Source organism: Morone saxatilis, unplaced genomic scaffold, assembly GCF_004916995.1.
Source record: "Morone saxatilis isolate NCDOM2014 unplaced genomic scaffold, NCSU_SB_2.0 Contig19, whole genome shotgun sequence".
NCBI lineage: Eukaryota > Metazoa > Chordata > Actinopteri > Moronidae > Morone > Morone saxatilis.
In genome coordinates, this window is record NW_023339751.1 from 10,141,395 (window position 1) to 10,165,279 (window position 23,885).

At 40.6% G+C, this 23,885-nt stretch overlaps 1 protein-coding gene across 5 annotated transcripts in view; it reads left to right on the forward strand.

Moving 5' to 3' along the window:
• The window catches only part of LOC118329465 (Kv channel-interacting protein 2-like), an 88,709-nt gene that overhangs the window by 57,404 nt on the left and 7,420 nt on the right, over positions 1-23,885 (forward strand). The window contains exon 1 of one of the 5 annotated variants that reach the window (XM_035663668.1): positions 8,621-8,726. The exons of 3 other annotated variants lie outside the window; for them this stretch is intronic. In XM_035663668.1, coding sequence (XP_035519561.1) covers positions 8,621-8,726 — 106 coding nt within the window. Of the gene's footprint in view, positions 1-8,620; positions 8,727-21,973; positions 22,501-23,885 lie in introns of those variants that run through there. One more of the 5 variants, XM_035663671.1, reaches the window with a different exon arrangement.

A 23,885-nucleotide genomic window follows, 5' to 3' on the forward strand; every position in this document is an offset into this window, starting at 1 on the left:
AGTCACTCATTCTTCACGCAGAGCTTCCTGGGCAGTAAGGAGCATGGCGGCTTCCTCTACATCAGCCCCTCCTTCCAGTCGCTGCAGGACCTGCTGCTGCCCAACCCGCCCTACCTCTTCGGCATCCTGATACAGAAGTGGGAAACGCCCTGGGCCAAGGTCTTCCCCATCCGCCTCATGCTGCGGCTGGGCGCAGAGTATCGATGTGAGTCAGGACTGCTGGGGTTCACACTATGTAGTGATGGTGATGGGGAAATAAGTATAATTCAGGTTCACATTTAGTTTAATTATCCATAAGCAACGTTTGTTTGTTTGGTCGCAAGTGGGAAAAATAATCTTTAGAACAGAATCGGTCCATAAAACTTCTTCCTTGACCTTGGAAGCAGCACCTCAGTGTCCGTTTGGTAGCTGTTCCCTTTCACCCAAACAGATATTGTAGAACTTGGTCTGTTTGAGACTCTCTACCTTGTACTTACCTTTCACCCGTTCTCATTCCCAGGTCGTCAAATACAGACGTGAGCGGTGTTCAGATAGTTGCAATCTGCAACTTCACTGCTAGATGCCACTACATCCTCAACACTGGTCTTTTAATAAAAGACCAACTTATCAAATGTTACATATTAGAGATGCTACAGTTGCTGCTGATCAACAAGACACATTTGATGGCAGTTTAATGTATTTGTCACTTAAAAATGAGTCAAACACTCAACAATCTCTCTGCACACAGTCCCAAATAAAGGATTTGATGTCATACAGATAAATATTGATATTGTAAAAACTCTGTTTTCTGGCAGTGTATTATTAATGTTATTTGACATGATGATAAAACATGCTAGGCTAATAACCTGTGCTTCAGTTATTCTATTGGCTGACTAATATTTGTAGGACAGGTGAGCAAGATGGAGCCTCAGATTTGACTCTGAAAATGTCAGATTTGCAGACTTTTATTCAGTGTTTGAATAAATACAGATTACATGTTTCTGTCAGGTGTTTCAGTAAAATTTAAAGTTAAATTTGTTTAAATGGGAAGCAAAGAGTGTGAGTGTCCTCTGACGGTTTGATGGTTACTTTTGGTAAAATATTAAGATCCAGATTGATCTAGAGAGCTTAGCATGTCAGAAGAAGCCGTAGACATCACACCAGCCTCTCATATGTTTCTCACAGCTTCCCACACGAAGCAGGAAGTCTTGTGAGGGGTTTTATCGGAGAGCCTCCTCTTCACCAAATCCCCCTTCTTTCACAGCCAGACCTGCCAGCACGGAGCGCCGCCTGGCTCTGCTAAGCCTCTTGCCTGCTTCCAGCGAGCACGGATAGAATACATTAACAAAGCCACATACAGTCGAGGCTCTTAAACACAAATTGTTAGCACAGCCGTGAAATTAATCCACCACACAAACAGTGTACTTCTCTACGCTGTTACCTCTTACCTTAAGCAGTGACCAGGAGAACTTTGAGGAGCTTGTCAGCATACGGATCCCCGCTGAAGTGCAGATTGGGGCTGAGATTGTTTTTTATTGCTAATGAGAGTTTGTGGTGAGATCTTATTTCCAGCTGTTTGCTGAGATAAGGCTAAAAATAGTCATCTAAGGAGCTTTTGGTTGCTGGAGAAAAAAAAGCAGCCTTATTTTTCGCTTGTGGATTAGGCGCGTTCCTCCGAACTGCAGGCAGAGTTTACTGTATTTGATGTGTGTGCGGGGGGTCTCTAGTTGAGTTCATTTGCATTTATGAGTGAAGAGGATACAAAAGGAAAGAAACACAAGTTGTGTAGTTGATAAAACATGAAAAAAAAACCTGGAAACACCTTAACTACCAAATAAAAAAAGACAGATTACATGAATAAATCAAAGGGGGAGGAAAATTGTAACAGCAACAAAGACCTTAAAATAAAACTAAAATCCAAATATCCGTTTCTGTTTCTTACTAACTTTATATACCAAATGCTGAACCCAAAACTCGCAGTATTTTGCTGAGAAACTCCGCTTAACTCACATTTCCGTGACGGCCGAATGAGACCTTTGATGAATAAAGAATAAGTAGTTTGACATTAAAACTCACACGGAACCATAACGACATGAAAGTGGCAACACATTTCTATTGTTGATTCATCAGTGACTGAACATTTTGTTTTGCAGTTTATCCGTGTCCGCTGTTCAGTGTTCGCTTCAGAAAACCCCTCTTTGGAGAGACTGGACACACTATAATGAATCTGCTCGCAGTGAGTGCTTTGTGTTATTTTTCAAGGCTGTGTATTTTTCTGTGTAGTAGGATGATTTTGTCGAACAAACAAAGGTGTCACTTGTCCTTCTCTAAGTGGTTTAATTATTTATTATTGTCAACTATTATTATTATATTAGTTATTCTGTGTTCACTTTACTTAAATTGCAGACATATAACAGTTTTCCTGTCCTCATCTTTTGTCTGTCTCTGTTGCAGGACTTCCGTAACTACCAGTACACGCTACCGGTGGTGAAAGGCCTGGTTGTGGACATGGAGGTGAGGAAGACGAGCATTAAGATCCCCAGTAATCGTTACAGTGAGGTGAGTGTCTTACACCTGGTATCTCCACGACAACAAAACACACAAGGTCGCTCTCACACCAGTAGTTTGATACAAGTGCTAGAAACATTATGTGGGCTGAGAGGTAACTCATTCATCGGTCACATAAGTGTCACATTAGTATCGGCCAATACACAAATTTTAATCGGGAAGGAAAAAAATGGTATCAAAACCGCACCAGACTGGACGCAGAGTGAAACCCACCTTTCATGTGGTCTCGGTCCGTTTGTTTAGTCCACAACAGAGTTTGACCGACAGCTTTCACTCCAGCCTGAATGAACCGAACCAAACAAATCAGAGTGCGTTTGAACCACACAAAGGTTTTGCAGCTTTTTCTAAAACTACAACCTCAAACATTAAAACATAAAAACAGATTCTAGACGTGGAGAGAAAGATAAGATATTCCTTTAATAGTCCCACAATGAGGAAATTCCAATCTTACAGCAGCAAAGTGGATAAAGAAGAAGACAGGAGTTTATAAAAATAAACTATAGGAGACAAACCAAAGAATTAGTGCATTAACCATTAACAGCCAAAAAATAACTACATGCCAGTGCCAAATTAAATGTAAATGATGCATAATGTATGTAGGACTGTTTCTCCTAATTTAGGTTTAAATCATTATCCAGTGTCTCTTATTTGATGCTACAGTGTCTGATCTTTGCCCACTAGATGTCCCAGTCTAGCTGACCCAGGATTAAAAAAAACACCACTTCCTTTAGTTTCCAGTCTCTTCCATCTTGTTGTATTATATCTGTATTGATTGTCTATGTGGCTCAGCTCACAGTGTGGGACATGGGATCTAAAAGTGACATGTTTGGCCAAAAATCTACTATGTTATTGATTTCAAACTTATTCCGTATGTTCATTTGATCCCTCACATGAGGCCATATTGCGCCAAGAGACATTACTACGAGTGACGGCTGGAGAGTGAGCGTGGTCTGCAGTCATACCAATTTTTTCCAGCTCCTCTCTGTTCTCAGAAAACATTTGCCATGTGTAGCTGTGATTCTGTGTGTGTCTATTTGTGAGTTGCTCTCTCTTAAGCATGGATGGTCAGGCCTTATTGAAGCAGAGATCAATAGTCATGTTCTCCAATTAGCACATTCAGTGGTTTAGAGAATGTAACATGCATGGATCGATGTAGCAACAGACATAGCAGCTTAACTGTCATGTACTGTGGAAAATGTGTTGTTATGTGAAAGATAAAAACGTTTCAGGCCTGAAATCTGTCATAAATCCTTTTTTTCCTTTTTCAAGTCACATTCTATCTGAGACAATCTGATGAAGCTCAATTGTCAGATCCCTTATTTATTCCCTTGAGGCCTCAAGTTTGACATATACAAACAGTAGCCTCCATAAATACTGAGGTATGAGTCAATAAAGCCATTCACTTCGGTTTATCACAAAACCCATGAACCCAGCAGCACAAATGTGAACAACACTCATCACAGTTTAGCACCTATCAGTTGACTAGCTTTCCTTCAGTGCTCACGTCTCAAAGCATCTCTTACAGTATATTTAGCTGCAGAAGAAATTTGGAAAAATCAATAGGAGCCTGGGGGGAAAGAGAAAGGAAGCTAGGTAATATGTGTTTTGTATTTAGAGCCGAGTGACTCTGATGGTCTTCTTTGATAGGTGAGTGTGTGTGTGAAAAGATTTGTTGCTTTTGAAGGACTTCACTAGTCTGATATGTTTCAGCAAGGCAACTTCATTTATTGTGTATTCAAGGAACTGTGTGAAAATTATTTAGTTGTGGAGAAGGACTAAAGACTCTTACTTTTTGAAAATGCAATGTTCTCCTCATTGCTTTTAATATTTTGTTTGGACCCTTCCATGATTAAGCTGCACACCTTACCCGAGAATAGTATAACCATATAGTGGTTATGGTATGATGCAGAACATGCATTATATTATAAGCTTACTTCCCTCTTCTTTTTCTTTCTTTTCTTTTAAGAAAACTGTCACACATTGCACAAAAGAAGACAAGCAAATTCCAGTTACGATGCTCATAAAGGTATTTGAGTTTTCAAAGACTATCTAAATAAATTAGAAAAAAGAAATTGACGAAATATACTTTTTGTATGTCAGAGCAGGATCTTACTACACACTCTGAAGATTGAAAAGCACTATTGTCTAGGTATTTCTAGGAAATAATGTCCTGTGGCACTGCAGAAGGACAAAGGCTGAAGTGATAACTGTGTCTGCTCATTAGTTGTCCCCACACAAAGAATTTGTCAGAAAGCTATTTTCTCTTAGTTGCTGGAGGAGAGCTCCGAGTCAGATGGTAAACAGACCTGTTGCACTGAGATTTTCAACTTAATTGAACTTTCAGATTTAGACAAGTTATCCTTTCTTGTGAAATTAAAGTCATATTAGTCTTGTCCACCCTGACTCTGAAAGTGTAAATAATTGCTTTTTGTTTGTGTAAATTTGATGAGAATAGAGGAGAAAGTATGGGAGGAAAAAAGCAAAGGAGTAGAGGACACATCTGCAGGTCCAATTTTCTGTCGTGACAGCCAGAATGAGGTGAAAAATCCTCCAGGAGGGGAGAGATGCTAGAGGGTAATAAAGAATAGATGCCTCTTCCCTCTGTGCTTTGCAGATCGCTACACAGAGGGATCTGACCTTAGTCGCTCAGCCTCTTCAGTTTGTCCTTCCTTTGTTCTTTCCTTTCTGTTTCTGTCTGTCTTTTCTTACTTCTCATTACTCTCCTTTCCTCACTGCCACCATGTCTCATGCAACAACCTGCCTCGCTCCTTCTTTCCTGCCTCCTCTCTGTTGCTCCCCTCAAATGACAACTCTTCAATAAGTAAGTGGGCAGAGAAATCATTTTTAACCAACAAGTCAGGCTCAGATTTCTTTTCTCCCCCCACCTCTCTCTGTTTCTTTTGTGAGTGTGTGTGTGGTTCAGTATTTCTCTGTTTTCATTTACCATGTCTGCAATTGGAGCTCAGCTTCAATACAGCTAGTATACATTACTGCCATAGAGTAAGGAGAAATGGGTCTGCTGTGGTGTGGTGTTTGTTTGCTTTCCCACCATATATGAGCAGAATGACGTCACATAATATTAGGTTTCCTGTCACCTTGTCTGACTTGTGTGTAAGCGCATTTGCGTGTACTCGTATTTGTGTGTATGTGTGTGAGTAGACATTAGGGTGACCCACATGGTCCTCGCTGATGCTGTTTATGTGACAGACGTCTCCGTAATGAGGCAAGCTGCTGTATAGCCCAGTTGAAAATGCTGGAGCAGGAATGTCAACGAAGAGAAACAACAGCAGAAGTGGATGCAGACACAGCACATTTGTCAAACCCCTGCTGTCTTGCCTCTCTCAACCTTTCCTCTCTCCAAAGAAAGAAGCAGAAAGGGATACACAGCAGGAGAATAAGGCAAAGAGGGAACATCACACCTTTTTCCATTTCTGTTATTTTTGTAGCACAAGGCGACGTGATATCCTCACTGGGAGTCGTGCTGGGAGGGGCAGAACACTGGATGGTGGCCAATGATGGTAGCGGCCTGCACTGATTCTTGTCGATGCCTTAAGTATCCCTGCCTCTGATGACTGACAGATGATATTAAGGATGTTTGACAGGAAATGACCACCTCAGTGCCTCCTTGAATGTGAAGGTGAATAGGGTTCTGCTGGTATTAGCAGTCATTATTTGTATTAGAAAGTGTGGAATAAACTAGGTATGAGCTGAAAGCCTTAGGTTCCTTGACTCACAACAGCTGGCTAGCTTTATTGGTGAGAACTTAGAATGAAATGTTTACATAAGGATAAAAAGTAATTCATTAGAAAAAATGCTTCTGTATCATATTTCTGTAACAGATTAACTTTTAAAAGTAGCAATTGTACTTTCAGTAAGGGACTGTACAGCAATTAATTGCTAAAGGGAAGTTTGCCTTTTTCTTGTATGCAGCATTCTATTTTATTTTAGCCTGCCCACGTAAGATTTATTATATAATAATATATAAAATAGGTACATCAAAAAGATGCCTGCCAATCAATCAGTGTAGGGTTGCAGTACAAGTAAGTCTAAACATAACATCAACATAAGATCAAAACAAAACAAAAAAGAAAAAGAAAGACCATCGAGGCAGTGGCTCACTAACGCCAACCCAAACAAAACAAAACATAATTAACCCTGTACAACTACAACTCATAAGTGTTTTATTAGAAAACATAATAGAAAACATATTCAAAACCAACTACCCTCATACAAACACAAAAAAATAACGCAATTAGGTATTTAATTCTAACAACGGCTCACCAGAATGCCACATAACACACGCAAAGTAACTTTACCTAACAAACGAAAGAATGTCCCCCACCGGTAACTCTGCTAGAAGTCCATGTTGAACAGATCAAATTTAATTCACTCAACATGCAGAGTGCCAGCTCTTTGTGGGGAAGCCCAGCCCTTATTTACTAATCATAATCCATCACCCTGAACTACAGGTCCGACCAGACCAACTGCCCCACAACATCAGTTATACATGGCTACAATATATCATATAGTTACATTTTGTCATTATATATAGAGAAAACAATGTGGCCTCTGTTTTACAGTAGGCTTACATGTTTTTATCAAAATAGAACTAGTTGCTAATAGGACCAATATGTCAGTTTTGAGAAACACAGTGTAAATTAGTGATTTGGCAAGATGTTTTTTTCACTGGCTAACAGGACCTTAATGATTCACTTTCTTCTACATCAGAACAGAAAGCAGACCTACAGTGAAGTAAATGTTTCATATAAAGTATTACTCCCAACAGCTGTTATGCTCAGTGCGGGCACCTCTCCAAACCTGTACCACTCGACTTACTCTCCCCTTCAAATGTGTACGAGAAATGCCCTCTGTAGCCTGCCCCCTATGAAGAGCTCAGTAATGAAAATGAAAAAATTCCTATTTCCAGGTGATTATACACCAATGAGAACTATGTATTATAATTAGAATATAGAATGTAATTATATTCAGTTTCTGCCAATAGATCCGTAAATCTTACACACTGAACCTTTAAATCACAGTTGACAGTCTCTCAAACACAACACCAACATCGACAGCTACTGTATGTAACTACAATTATTGCATTCAGCTCCTAATTTTGTTATCATTACTGATGTTTGTCTCCCAAATATTAGGTTTTTAGCAACAAAGACAAATATCCTTTGCCCTTCAAGTCATAATAGCAACACATTTAAAAGTTAATGAGCCATTGCATCGATATAGGGAGGCATACAGGCTGCAAAACAGACGCAATTATCTCCATACAGTGTAAACACACGTTTGCAGTGGGACTTCAGTTCAGATGAACATAAATATATTTTCTTTCCATTAGTTAAATCTGGCTTTAAACACTGTTCTCCAGTTACCAAGGAAACCACATTAGGCAAATCAAAGGAGGTAATGTCAGTGGAGAGGGAGGGCATACCTCAACTCTCTCCCACCACCCTCCACCAAACAATCTCTGTCTTGCTATGTGTGTGTGTGTGTTTGTGTGTATGTCTGGCCCACTCACTCTCTCTCGGTTAGGCTTTCTCCCTCTCTCTCATTTTCTATGCCATCTCCCACTCATCCTCTCCCCCTCTCTTTATCTGCTGCCTCTCCCTCACTCACTCCCTCTTTTCCCCTCACAACACTCGCTCCCTGACAACCACTGCCAAAGGACTAGCAGGCGCAGCACATCCCAAGTTCACTCGACAGAGGCCTGGAAGAAGAAAGAGAGAGGAGAGGAAAGGGAAGAAAAACATAAACTTTACCACAGGTGTTATGACAGTCTGGAGCTCTGTGTCGCAGGCTGTAGCAGCAGCAGCATGGCCTCCACCAGGGGATAAGTAGGTTGACAGATTTTTTAAAATCAAGTTAGAAAACTAGATTGGATCGAAGTAGATAGAAGTAAGGAACTAGGCGGAGGACGACTCAGCTGGGCTAAAGTTGGACAAACTGCTCAGTTTGGGTGCAGTTGCACAGGGCTTGTGTTGGTGGCCGGACTCGGCCCGACCCTGACCCGACCTGGCTCGGTGGAGCAGTGCTGGGCGATGACAGACAGTGGTCTCCCAAGATGTTGAGTCTGGATGGCTTGGAGATGATTGCTGTGCTGGTGGTCATGGGTCTCTTCATCAAAGTCCTGGAACAGTTTGGGATGTTCGAGCCTGTTGGAGGGGAAGGTAATGGATTTTCTAATAACGGGACAATTGTGGTACAGTAAAAAGATTTTAAAGGTGGCGCGGGTATTCGAGTGTGTGCATGAGCTGGTACTTTCATCTGCAGTGCCCATTCCCTCTGGTCCTGAATGGGCTCCAGTTCTGTCTGAGGGTTTTGGTTTACCAGTGCAACAGTGGGACATGCAACACTCTCTCCGTCTCTCTCTCTCTCACTCACTCACACACACACACCCACACACACACACACATACTGAGTAACTTTAGCTGTATGAGAGGTCTCCCTCTGCCCCTGGGGTGTGTGCTTTTACCCTTTAATCGATAACACTATGGACAGAGTGGGTCTGAGTGCTGTGTGGAGGCACTGAGGGAATGTCAGCCTCTCAGTACACTCATTAGCCTATAGCCTGTGTATGGAGCTGTATCAAGTGAGAGAATATGGCTCATTCTCTTATGCTGCAGATCATAGGTCAACATGTTTTGTGGTTGAGATGGCCCAGTGTGATTTACCAAACATGATTCAGTTCATGAATTTTGACACATCAATACTATGTAAAAGAGACTCATTCGTTTGTGGTAAATCAGTAGTACAACCATACTCTACATTCAAGTCCTGTTTGATTATAATTTAACAAAATTAAACATTTACTGAATGATACTTGTACAACACTTCAAATGGTGCCTGCCTGTGAATGAAGGGTTGATTTGAAAAGGTCCTTGTCTTGCTCTGGCTCGGCCCAGGAGCTGTCACCATGCACCAAGGCCTTGTTTGTCCCCCCTAAGTCCAATCTACTTTACCTTGTTCACACTCGTTTATCTCTCCTCTCTAAGTGACAACAGGAATGATGGGATTCCTATCTCCAATGTGTATTTTTCTCTCTGCTCAGTTGCCAGAGTGTCTTGTACACTTTGGGCATGTGGCAACAGTGGCTCTCAGACAGGGTCTTAAGTTTTCCTTTCATGAAAAGAGTCTGTTCTTCTACTCAAATTGTAAGTCACTACATACAGGTTAGACATGTAGTTGAATTACAAACACTGTATTGTTTAAGAATTTACTTATTATGGACGCTGCACTATAAGAGACAATCTCCATCCCTGATGCACCTGCTGGACTGCACCCAGTTGTCAAGGTGTGCCAACAGCTCCGTCATCTCAAAAAGTTCCCCTTGGAAACCTGTAAACAATGCTACAATGCTCTGCATACACGTGCATGCACAGGAAAATAAAGACACACACACACACACACACACACACACACACACTCTCCATTTATACTCTCATTACACTGTGAGTATCATTCTTCAGCATATTTTGACCATTCTTTATGGAAAATGGCAGAAGTAATAAGTGCATGTGTGTGTGTGCCAACTCCCCTGTGGGTACTTAAGCTAATGAATTTTCTCTTTAATGGAAGAACTTAGCCTGAGTAATACAGTTGTTCTGCCATCTGGACTATCTTCAGAATCATGTGCTGACTGGAAGGCTTGGAGCCAATGCACACTCCATATAAGGGCATGTGATATACACTTGATATACACATGCCTCCTTGAGTATGTGTGCTATGTTCATGTGGAAAGCAACACATATCCTGCACATTTACAATATAACAGTGATACCAATATGTGACAGTTGATTTATTTTAGCGAAGTGTTCCTGTGCAAAACTGAATCTCACATCATTTGTAATCTGTCCCCCTCCGTATTAATCCCTTGCTTCATTCCTCTATTCGACATAGATTCTTTCATTCTGCTTGACCTTTCTAGTATAATGGTGGAGTCTTGTGTTGGCTGCTTGTGTGGCAGTGTGTCTTTCATTTACTTCTCTCTCAGGATATTGATCTGCTGACGTGAGTTGGTTTGACAGCGGCTAGTAGTTAGTCACTGGTTGTGTGTGTGTACTTTTACAGTGCTCTTTGCTACTTTACTTTGGCATGGCAAAAATAGCTGAAAACTGAAAAAGTTTGTAATGGCTGGTGAAATGTGTGTCTCTGTTTTGCTTTGGAAGAAAAAAAAACAAAAGATATTAATTGTGGTTGAAATTACCCTCTCCTCTCCCACTTGCTAGACTCAGCTTGCCAGACTCATACTGAGTCATTTTCTGGTAAGCCAGAGCAAGACAAGTAAAATAAAGAGACTGTGAAACTTCCATTACTTTAATGAGCTGTGTTGCTGACCTTCCGCTAATTAAACACACACACACACACAGATACGGCATGCACATACTTGTGTGAAAGAGGGAGGAAAAGAGAAAGAGCTGCTTGTGTGTGAAGAGGACGCGTGGTATGAGTGAGGTGCACTCTTGTCTGGAAGTTTACAAGGCTCTGATAGATTTAAAGCTAATGGCTAATGGCTGGAGCGTGTTCTTTAGAAGTTTATGAGGTGGAAATTAAAGAGTTGTACGATAGGATGTTCTGGCCTGAGCTGGATGGCAGTGTGCCTGAAAAAAGAGTTTTTAACAACACAGTGGTTTCTTCCACTTTTCTTCTTCTAAAAAACATTCCTTTGATTTTTTTTTTTTTTACTGTAACCAGGGTTCGAAATATGGAGGAACTGAAAGAGATATGAGCTCCCTAGAAAGCCTCATTTAAGACATTTATAGACTTTTTAGAGCCACAGTATTTTTCTTTATAAATTCTATTAGGCTATGTTACGGCCACCGCCTTGTTTGTGTGTAACTGACAGTGTTTGTAGTTGTATGCTAATCAGGCTGTGTGAATCCTTGCTGAGGACTGGTCTGGCCACTGCCAGCCCCGCCTATTTCGCTGCTGGTTGCCCCATTGGAGCGGGCCATCCCTTCACCTTCCTCCCCCGCATTCCTGATATCAGTGATGCGATTGGCTTCGGCGCCTCCACCCGGTTCCTCCCCAAATCCCAAGAAAGCCTGCCCAGCCCAAGACGCTCCCCCTTCAAATACGCCAGGGGGGGGGGGGGGGGAGGGCTGCAGGCCTGAGGGCCAGCCTCTGCCCATCTCCTGTGATTAGCCTTGCCTTGTTACACTTGTGTGGATTAGACTCGATAGTGTGTTAGTGGAATTGTTTGTGTTAGCAATTGCTGCCGTATTCAGGTAAATTGGATTGTGTGGTTGTTTTTTGTGTCCTTTCCTTCAGGAACTGGGCCCAGGCTTTTTTTTTTTACTTTTATGAGTGATTCTGTTTGCCACACCGGTGCTTCACCCTTATGTACGTCTCCTAAAGGTTTGGGTGCTGTGCGCTTTGTTGTTTTAAAGTTTTGAAGTTAACCAGAGAGGGTTTTTGTTTCATGCTTTGTTTTAGCTTGTTATCCCATCCATCTGTCGGTGTTTAGAGATCTCTTTTTGTTAATTGTTGTGCAATTGTTTACACAGCACGCCACCTTGCCCATTTCTGTTGGTTGGAAATTCCTTTTGTTAAACTCTGTATTAATAACTTTATTTACCAAAACCATCTGGTTTATGTTGCTACCCTTTCCCCTTCCGAGCCGGGTCGTAACAGGCAAATATTCAAGGATTTGTCAACGTGCATGTTTATTTACAGATATACAATTACAGATCATTTGTGCCGTCTATTCTTGCTGGGGCCATCCATACATGGAGGCGCACTCCTCTTTCTTATTGTTTTTCGGCAGACCGCAATTAGTAACGACAACGGTAAATCACTTTTCTGTTTCTTTGTTGTCCCATGCTAAATGTGCACGTAGGCGGGCGCATTCTTCTACAGTATGCACTCGCATGCATACAATACTAATCCCCCACCCCCAAAAAATTGGGCTACCTGAAAGCCATGGTGTAATTTAAACATTGACTTTAACTTACTCAAGACACAAAATCTCTCTCTGATTGTTTGCGAATAATAAACACATCAGGTTATATTCTCCCACCTGTTCCTACTGCTGAGATTTACTTCTTGCTGTCTCTCACTGGATGTATGTATTTAATTAGGAACTAAACTTCAAGTCTACTGTATTTGCTGTAGTGAGCTGTGATACTCCTGGTCACTCACTTGCATGAAAGTTATGGCATCTTGCCATATGCACCACAGTCTCTTTCAGCCTTTGATTTTAGTATAAATTGAACTGGCACTGGGCTTGAAGAGGTCCCGGATGTCAGGGACATGTTCCAGTGGTGCTTCATCACTTCTTAAAGGCCGCTGATACTGTCATGTCTCTCCTTGCCTTCATATCAACTCATACCTGATTCAGCAGCTGGATAAGAGCCGTTTGTCAAACCAGCCTGCAGAATCTAATCCTTCACTTTCCACAGTGATGTTTTTTTTTTTTTACTTTGCACCTTCTGTTTGATTCACATTAGTTCACTGAAAATTTGGTGTGAGTCTATGAATGGCAATGTCAGTCTGTCGGCCGTCCAATACTTTGGTCGAGACTATAATTTTATACACACACACACACACACACAACTAGCAGGTGTATTGCTATGAAACCCCTGACTTGAACTTATTCAGTGAAATATCTCAACATCTACTGAATGGACTGCCACAAAACGTTGGTCCCCAGAGGGTGAACCCTAATGAGTCTGGTTATCCACCTTTTCCCCAAAGTCCAACATGAGGTTGGCTATTGTTTTTTTAACTGAAATGTCTGAACTATAGAAGGAGCCAGAGAAAAATAATCATGTCCTCAGGAATGAATTTGTAATAACGTTGGTGATACCCTGACCTTTCCCCTGTCATCAAGTCAAATTTTTAATTTGTCCAATACTTGTTTTATGACTAAATACCTGCAAAATCAATGGCATTCCTAGCAGCCTCAGTTGTACTTTTTCTGTTCTGTATTTAGTGATACTTTTTTGGGGGGCTTTTACACATTTAATGAAGCTTAAGTAAGACAGGAAAAGGGGGAGAGAGATAAGGGAGGCTGTTGTGAACCCTGTGTTCAGTGCTAAACTAAGAGTGTGAACATTATACATGCTAAACATCAGCCTGCATTATCATTGTGATGGTGTTAGTATTCTGATGTTAGCATTTTGTATCTCTGCTTGAATTCATTCATGAGCAATTGTATTAATTGGACAAAAATTATTCCCCTAATTGAAAATCAGTTTGTGAATGATATGCTGTTTAGCATTACACCATAATAATATCTAATAAAAACTCAGATCATCTTCCAGAGCAGCATATTATGATTATGGATTACTGTAGCACCAGGCAATAATAAGGCCTAGAAGTATCTTGAATACCAAATATACAGTGTATTTAGTTTTCTGATGTCTGTGTGTGTGTCTTTTGTGAACACTATAGTTTTAAAGCTGTAACACATAGCTCAGTAAATTGTTTTTACTGCTTAAGAGATTATTTTGCTATGATCAGCACTGTGTGCGTGTGTGTGTGTGTGTGTGTTTGAGAGAGGGAATGAGACAGTATGAGGGAGGGGGATAAGTGCAGGTAAATTGCTTAGCGGTCAGCAGAGGACCCATTTGTGTCCAGGCACATACACACACTCTCATTGTAATTGCCCTTCAATAGATAGGCACACTAATGGGAAATGCAGTGTGTGTGTGTCTGTGTGTGTGTGTTTGCAGCCCATTTAGTGAGCTGCATTGCTTCACACCCTTCTGAAGGGTCTGAGGACATTACAGCTGTCATGATGATATAGTCACCTAAAGTACAAAGAAAAAATATGATCAGAGGCTTACGATTTTTAGAAAAAATAATTTGTTTAAGGTTTACAATTTCCAACCAAGGAGTCATGATTCTACTCTGTTGAAAGTTGAAAGTTGAAACAAGGGCAGGTACATATAGACATATAGCCTTTGTCAGCGGTTTGGACAACAAGTATCCTGGTTGTGGCAAACTTTATAAACAGTAAAAAACTGCAGTGAGTGTGGAGTAGACTGTCCTTGTTGTCCTTGTCTGAAACGCTTTCTCTCTCTGCCCCTCTGATGGCTAGCCAACAAGAAAATGAGAGCCTGGGACACAGGAGGATCAGACAGGGGATATTTAATACACAACTCTCTCAATCCACCGCCATCCTTCTCTCCCCCCTCTTCTGTTGCTGTCTGTCTTCTTTTTTCCTCTGGCTTTCCTTTCCTCAATTTGATTATAGTTGTGTGTGTGTGTGTGTGTGTGTTTTTTTGTGTGTACGTGTGTGAGTGAGTGTATGAGGTGTATGAGAGCTGTATTTGTATGGCAGGTGCTCTGTGGATAAAAGACCAGAAGTTGTTGACGCTGTGCTGCTCCTCTTCTGACACACGTCTGCAGAAAGATGATAACATTGAGAATAAACTAATGAATTCACACACACACACACGCAGACCTGTCCTTGAAAATATAATTTTCTTACTTATTAGAGTTTGGAAGATTTGCATTAACACAGCTTATGTTGCAAGCAATGTTCCAGCAGTTTTAATGTGATACTTGGGTTTCTGTGTAAGATGCTCCAACAATTTAAAACTGACGTGGACATTCCTGTTCTGCCATAGCTGTAGTAGGATCAAAAACATGGCCATGCGAAGCACTCATTGGGTTAGAAAAATGTTATGGTTTTAATCCATTTACAAGAAATCCAAAATGATCATTGTTCTGTTGAGAAACCCCAGTATCCAAGACCTTGAGTTGGCTGCCAAATAGCAGCTAACTGCTGATAGTTTATCAAGGCTATTGCAGTCACACAGTAACATATGTATGCAACAGATTGGCATCTATTTAAAAGCCTATCTAATATTCTTTGCTGCTTTAAACAATTTGGGATTACCAACAATTGAATAGAGTTAATGCTCTTTATCAGTGGTGGAAATTAGCCACTTTATTCTCCTCTACTATACTTCAGAGGGAAATATTGTCCTTTTTACTCCACCATATTTATTTTAAAGCTTTAGTCACTAGTTGCTTTGCAGATTCAGATTATTCATACATAAATATAATTACCAAATTCATTATGATATATTATTATAGAATAAGCTACCTAGCAGTATATAAAGTAGTTACAATTAGCCCCACTGTTACTAGCTCCAACATTAAAGTGATTCTTGCTCATTAATGCATCACTAAGTGTAACACAGTCTATATATTCAGAGGTCTTCTGCATAATGAGTAATTTTACTTTTAACGCATTGCCTACCATCATTTAACAATGAAGCAGTATGTGTACAACAAAGCAAAACAAAAGACATAATTTTACTAGAGAAACTACAATGGGTGCTTATCCCTACTTTTCTTCCATATGTTACAGTTGCTGGTCATATAGTCTCTTTCTCTCTCTTCCTCTATGTCATCTGGGAGCTTGCTTTGGAAGAATTCACTGTCTTAGGGAGATAATAATGATCACTTTAGGCCAATAGAGATGTAACAAGGCCCAAGCAAACCATTGTGGTTTTAGTAATGTATACTGTATGTGTAAATTGAGAAAGTAATCCTGAAATGAACTGACTAATAACTAAACTTCTCCCAGTCACTCACTCCAGAAGGTGAATAAAAATAAGTTTCTGCTGCTTATTAAGACAATGCGCCTCACTCTCAATCTGTTTATTCTCCTCTTTTCTCTCTTTCTCTCTCACCCACACACATACAGTATTAACAAGGGCACCCAAGCCTTGCAGCGGGAAAAACATTTATGTTGGGCAGACAGTGGCTCTTATTCACCCTGTTTTACAACAACAAAAGAAGGCTACAGGCTGCTGTCATTCTGCCATTGATTTAACTGCCAATTAGATTTTCATTCATGGCTGAATCAGAATAAACATTTAGGATAAATTTCCTGCATGTGGCTGCCAGCTGGTTGAGTTTTACTCTACTTTCAATGTTTCAATGTCTTTTGTTCCAATATTGTAATGTTTTTTTTGGCTGGAAAATGGTGTTAGATGGCTCAGTAATAAAGTTGTTATGACAGTAATTTTCACTTTAACATTTGTTGTAGTGGTCCTTTAAAAACAAATCTTTCAACAGCTGAAACTAAACCTTCAGAGAGCTGAGATTCAAACCCTGTTAGCTGCTAGAAAGTTTTTTTCTCTAGTATCGACCCGTTCAGGATGTTTACCTGATTTGGCTCCTGGCAGGAAACAGAGCATAGTGTTTATGATTTGATGGAAATAAGTTTAGAGGATTGTTGTGAGCGATGCAAACACAATTTCTATTGACTGCTTTACACCACTCAAAATCACAGGATGCATTTTAAAAAGCATTAATGCAGAAAAGAAGGTTATATAGGCATTAAAGTATAACAGTTTTAATGCTGTTTGCTCTGCTGTAGTTTTGAAACATCGTCATATTAGCAAACATGAGCAAACTTATCCCTTTCAGTATTGTGTGAATGTGTGTGCATGAGTGTGTTGGAAATTGTTAATGGCTTGGGATCTTTCATTACCCTCCCACGGTTAGTCTGGTCTCTCGAGCAGAATTTAAATGAAGGACAATAACAAAGAGAAAGAGAGAATAGCTAGAGGTGAGCAGCATTGTTGAATACAGGGTTGCTAACCAAATGTCTTACGTTGCACTGCCCTCTTCAGGTGTAAAAGTTAATTACTAAAATATGTGTTTGGGAAGGTCAGAGGTTTTCAGCCTTGTGTTTCAGCTTCAGTGGTTGTTTGTGTCACTCTCTGGTTGAGAACCCCTTGTAGGCTATTACATGATTTCAGGGATATTGCAAGCCATTCAGTTGCTGAGAAAAAGGCAATATTTATTCATTTAAAAATAGAAAAAAGATAAATTGTGTTCTGTTTGGGTCAATATAATTAATTTTACTGACACATAAACTTGTAAGACACTTGGCCATATAGAACAACTCCAGTATATTCCTAAAAACTAGTGTCTAAATCTAATTTTTCAGTACAGATGCTGTTCATGTACACAAAAATAATCCATAATGGATTATTCTTGTTTGCTCAAAAGAGAAAACCTCGCTGATCCCTCCGTCTCACCTGATTGTGGGCACTATCTAAAGAAAATCGTTCATTAGCAGCTCTCTGTAGTTTATGCTGAAAGGATTCTGCCTCGGTAGAATGAATCTGTTTTTGTCCCACATCGCAGTATTAAAAATATCCTCAAAAGCTAATGATCTATGCAAATGGTTCTCTGCTTTCACTTATCTAATTGGAAACACACTAGCCAATTTTGAGCACCATTTGTCAATGACTTCCTCTGCGTCTCCTTCGCTGCATGCATTCACACACACACACACACACACACATACACACACTCTCTCTCCCCCCTCTCTCTCTTAGACATTTTAATCAGTTTTGAGAGGAATAATTGCCCAGGTAGACGTCTAAATATGGAGGTATTTCAATTACTCTGTGTGTCTGGCTTCAGGCAAAATATGGCTCACAGAGACTAATCAACTAAGACTGATTAACGTAACATTTTATTACAGTCTGTGTGTGTGAGTGTGTGTGTGTGCGTGTGTGAGGCTGTCAACATCTAACGTAGATTAGCATTCAGGCAAGTGAATGTCCATCATTATATTAAGTTCAGATCATCTCTAGGGATAGATTACAGACGTCCTTTCCTCACGTACACAGGCCATAAACAGTTTAGGCTAAAATAAGCTCCTGTGGTTCATCTGTGATTTCTTGCCCTGGAGGAACCTCACTGCCCTTAGCAGACCTTTTGAGGTGATGAGTAGAGGTCAAGGAGGAAGGGGGAACTTTTTCTGGAAGCTGTTTTGTACGCTCACCACAGGTCTGCTAATTATATCACACACACTCTCAATTTCCAAGCATATGGACACTTTCGCTCTGTTGGAGACAGACTGCACAGAGCTCATATCTGATTAGCACTGAAGTGACAGCTGTCATGAGAAGAGCTTGATGTGTGTGCGCAATGTTTTGCAGTTGTGGATGTGTTTTTGTTGTTAACCTAACTTTTATATCAAATAACAAACCCATTTGGTGATTTGGTCAAAAGTCATGTAGACGCTAAATTTGGTTGATTTACAGCATGGCATAGGGATGGCAATGTCAGTTTGTCTGTCTGTAGTTGGCTAATGGATGTTGCTGATCCCCAGAGAACATATCCTAATGACTGTGACGAACCCCTACATTTTTCTCTACTGCTGCTATGACGTTCATCTGGGTGGGTTTTGAGTGAAATGTCTCCACAATTTTTGAATGGATTGCCATTAAATGTTGTGTTCCCTTCAGGATGAATAGTTAACAATTTGGTGATCCCTTTACTTTTCATGTAGTACTCAGTACTAGTATCACTAAAAGACTAAAATTGTAATTAGTCCACTACTTTGAGGCTGACATTCCCGTCAGCCTGTGCTGAATATATATTCATTGCTAATTAGCAAATGTTACCATGCTCACAAGCTGAACTACATAGGCAACATAATTACCATCACCATGTTACATTTGTCACTACTAGCACATTGGTATACAGACATTAGCATTTGTCTCAAAGCACGGATGAACCAAGTACAGTCTCATAGAGTCTTGTTTAGACATCTAGATTGCACAATTTTTATTTTAAAAAAGCATGACCATATTTTAGTTTGAAGCAACACCTAAATACATGTTACATATAGTCTTTAAGCTTATATGTATTCTAGACATCTAAAAAAGTTATCCTCAGAAACTGTTTGGAAAACAATATCAATATATCAATATATTGATCTTACATTTCTGTCTTAGTATAAGACAGATATCTTAATGCTTTAGGTAATGAGATAATGACAGATAGGCACGACCAGCCTTGATCTCTCACACTTTCATCCTTGATTTAACTCTCCAACTGCAGACTGTGTTTGAGAATTTACTGGCCTGAATATGTCACTGTATTTAGGAATTTATGAAGCCCGTCTAAATAATCATGCCCATAAATGCATGCAAAATATAGGGTGATATAATGCTTTATGTAGATTAGAAGTAATTCCAATTTAATGACCATTTCTCTATTCTCCATTATGTTAGTCATCTCAATTTACATGATTATAAAGACTCTTTTGTGATAATATCTGATCCTTCAGTGCCATTAGAAGTAGGCCTAGTAGGTTTCCCTTATGGTATTTGAAGCACTCCACTGCTGCAGCTGACTCTCTCACATTAGATTACAGTGATTGGCAGTTGCACACTTTGAGCATTCATGGGCCCAGTTTCTCACTTTAGACATGAACTCGCCCGCAGAATTCTTGCTGGTTCCCACTTTGTTTACCAAAGAGCATGAGTCTCTGATTAAGTGGTTGTACAGTCTCACAAGGCTGCTTTAAGATGTGTACTCCCAGAGCAGCAGCTATACTGTAGCTCTAGGTCTCATTTTGACTCTGAGAATCATTAATCACACAACAGACAGACCAAGCCCTCTGTAAACTTCTCTGCCTCAGCTTCCTTTTCCAACTTCTGTTTTTTTTCTGTCTGGCAGTCAGCCAACCTGCTTGCAGGCACAGACAGACAGCCACAAACACATACAGTATATATATACAATATACAACATGAAAGACAAAATTATGCTTTAAAGTGCTATGGACTAAATATTCCCCCGCCTTTGTTTCCTGTAGAGCATTCACTTCCAGTTTTTGACAGGGGGTGTTATTGAACATGGAAGTGGAGGATGAAAGTGATGGAGTACTTTGAAGCCACTTTCCACAAGTCTAGTCATTTCTTATATAGTGATGCACTGATCTAACTTTTCCTCTCCAAATACCAATTCCAGAGGCTGTCCTCCCAAGAAGAACAGAAGCATCAGTCGTTTATATAGAGCCACAAAGCCCACAGAAGGAGATTTCTGTGAGACTGTGACATGTGTAATCATTGTTCTCTTCCCATTTTTCCTACCAAAAGTCAATGTTGATTTCTTTTAATCATGACCAGGAGCCATGTCTAACCAAATCTGAACCCAACCATACTGTTTTCTAACCCTAATCAAGTCATTTTTGTGCCTAAAGCTAACCAAACCTCAATCATAGTGGTATCAGGTCCCAAAATGGGTTTTATTTTTGCAATGGTGATTTGTAACTATTGAAAGGGCACAAACAAATTGTCATCCTGCAGGTATAGGGCCATCAAATATTTACCTGTGTCATTCTGGAGGGGAGTTACAAACAATGTATTTGTCATTTAATTTGGAAAACTTTTTACGATTCCGATGCCTGGACCAACAACTGTGTACTGATCTGATACTATTGTTCTATTGTTGTTGTTCTTGTTCCCAAATTTAAATGTATACCTCCTGGCAAGAAACTCATTAGAATCATTTCTGTGTAAGGTCAGGGGTTGCTGTGGCACTAATAATTGAGTCTGCGGCTCACTATGACATGACTGAAACTGACAATGGAAACACTTATTTTTTTATAATAACACTGACTGTATTTAACATGGGTCATTCACATCTGGCCGAAACCAGATTGCCGTAAGGTTGGTCGCGGTTGATTCCGATGTGGTGTATATGAGATCTGCGCATCCTTCTTATCTAGAATAATCAATTCTTTCATCAAATCCCACCTCAACATTATGTTTCAGAGAGTTCAAAAGGGTATATTCTGTTGTATTTACTGTAATGACATCTTTGTTTCCTGATGCACTTGCACCTGTTGAAAGGATAAAAGGCCTAAATCAGTCATACACGTGACTCCTTCTGGTATATTAAATCTATATGGGAAGTCTAAAAAAAACCCAACATGACAACCAAAATCCATCATCATGATTCCATTCTTCTACATCCATTTTTTTTCACTCCCAGTTGTTTAGAGATTGTGTCCGTCTGTGATTGGACGTCAGTGTACCAGATGTGACATCAATATGGCCCAACCCAACTGAAATACATGTTATAGCCAGATTTCACCTCCAGGCTGTGTGTTTGTTTGTATGTGCACGTGTGTTTTACACTCAGGGGAGATTGCCACATCTGTGAGTTTGTCCACAGTCGCCGCTGGGTCAGATGCTTCGCCTCTCTGTCGTCACAGCCTCCCTTCTCCCTTCTGCTTCTTCTTCTTCTCCTAATTCTGTCCTTCATTTCCCCCTTGCTACCTCTTTTTACCATTTGTTTTTGGCTTTGGTCCTTGTTATACCCCAGTTTGCCATTATTTCCTGCCTTAAACATCCCATCTTGCCCCTCCTTTCCCTGCCTCTCTTCCTATTTCATCTCCCAGTTCATTCTTCTCATCTGTCTTCTGTATGTCACCCCTCTCTGTTTCCCCTCTTAAACTACAAGTAGTACTCCTCCATTCTTTTCCCTCCTTTCATTTCCCCTGTCCCCCCTCTTTCCTCCCTTCACTCAGTCCCATCACTGACCCAATTAAACATGGGGAGGGACACAGCAGGAGGAGAGTGACGGAGATAAGGCGAGAAAGAGAGGGAGAGGGAGAAAAGGCAGAGAGTATAGAGAGAGTTTGAGAATCAGTAGCTGGAAAAGCAGAGAGTCAGAAAACAATTCCTGCCAACCTGCCAGGGCACACATGAATTGTCCGAACTTCACCTGTAACTTAAACAACCTTTGACAGCCTTGGAGGCGGCGGGGGTGGAGCAGCAAGTCGACAGTCCTGCTGCCACGCACTTACCGTTCTCGATGAAGAAACGAGGAGAATAACAATCTACCTTCAGTGAAGAAAGCGGGCGGGGAGCCGTGCGGAGTTGGGATGGCCAAATACCGGAATATAGAGGGAGACTGAGAGGAGAGGCTGAAGAGACGAAGACGGTGCATTCCTGGTTGGAGCTGAGGGGGGGGAACGTGGTTGCCCTGGGGCAAGAGAAAGATTTTTGTTGACAGAAACAGAGGGAGAGAGGAAAGGGGAAAGGATGCATCTGTTCTTCCAAGACAAATGGGAGGTGGAGGGGCTGCAGACTGTGGGCATCCTCCTGGTGGTCTGCAGCTCCCTCAAACTGATGCACTTTCTGGGGCTTATCGACCTTTCCACGGCAGGTAAGACAAATGGTAAGAGAGCAAGAGAGAGACGCCGAGTGAGACATCAAAATGATGAATATGGTGAGGGGACAATATGAGGAGCTGAAAAGGGGGGGGGTGTCTATGTGTGTTTGCGTGTGTTTCAGAAGTGTTTATTGGGGTTAAACATAACAAAGTAGTTTGGCCTAATTTCTCACTAAAAGGGCGTCGATGTTGTCACACCTATTTATCGGTCCTCCTGTAGCGTGGTGTGTTTGTGTGTTTGTGTGTGCGTGTACTCATACCTTTCTAAATTTACATATAAATGCAGAATGGATAATTTTGCTGTGTTTATGACACAAAGAAGATTTAAAACTTCTAAACAAACACATTTGAATGTGCAAAACTTGTTAATGTAGGCCCATCCCTACTATGAAAGAGACATCTCTGAAATTCATCATTCAGTACTTAACTTCTTACATCTAAGGGATTCTGTCTATAAACGATTTTATCAATGGGGGACTTTACTTGTCATTCTTACTGTGGTGTGGCTTCTTTTTTCATTGTTTTTACCTAAAGGGGCACACCACCTATTTTAGGTGCCTCAGTTTCCTCGTCATGAAGAGTTGTACAGTATAATGCCCTCTGTGTCTCTGGAGGGAGCTTTCCAAAGTCTGAAACGATAACCCTGGTGATGCCATCAGGGGTACAGATAGTAAAGAGGAAATGGAGAGGGAGAAAAAGAGGGTATGTCATGCGACAAAGGTACTGACTGGAATCAAACTGGCATGTTTTAGTTACATGGAATGAGTCTTAACCACGAGGCCACCAGGACACCTTGAGGCTATACATTTACATTTACAGAAAAATGCATCTCCAACAAAAAGATTAATTATGGGAAATGTAGGCTCCAGTGGTTTTATTGATTTAGCCTGTGCCTAAAAGATCTCTGCTGCTTTGGTTTCGAGCAATTATTTCTCTTTTGCCTTTTTGAGTCCCCAACTTTAATGGAATGCAATACCATAAAGCTGGAGTGTAGTTATGTAGTGAGATAGGCAGGAGAAGTGGAGGAGTGACTGAGATTACAGTAAGCCCCAGGCCTCTCTTGCAACCACAGGCAACTGAATAGCAAGATCCTATAAATTCTAAGTTTATGCTAATATTTGTGAAATATTTCAATCTTATGCTGAAAGTTTCAGTGTTCAAATGTTTTGCACAACCAAACTGTATCCAGCGTACTGTATCACTGTGCTTCTAAACACTGTAATATGTTTTCTCTGCTTCACTTCGATTGAGGATTACTTGGTTTCTTTGTGCCTTGAGAAAATCCTCAGATCTCTTGGGTTTATGAAATACGACGCTCTTCAAAATTTCCTGGATATTGCAAAACTGTGTTGCCATCAAGCTAAAAATAGCTGTTTTTC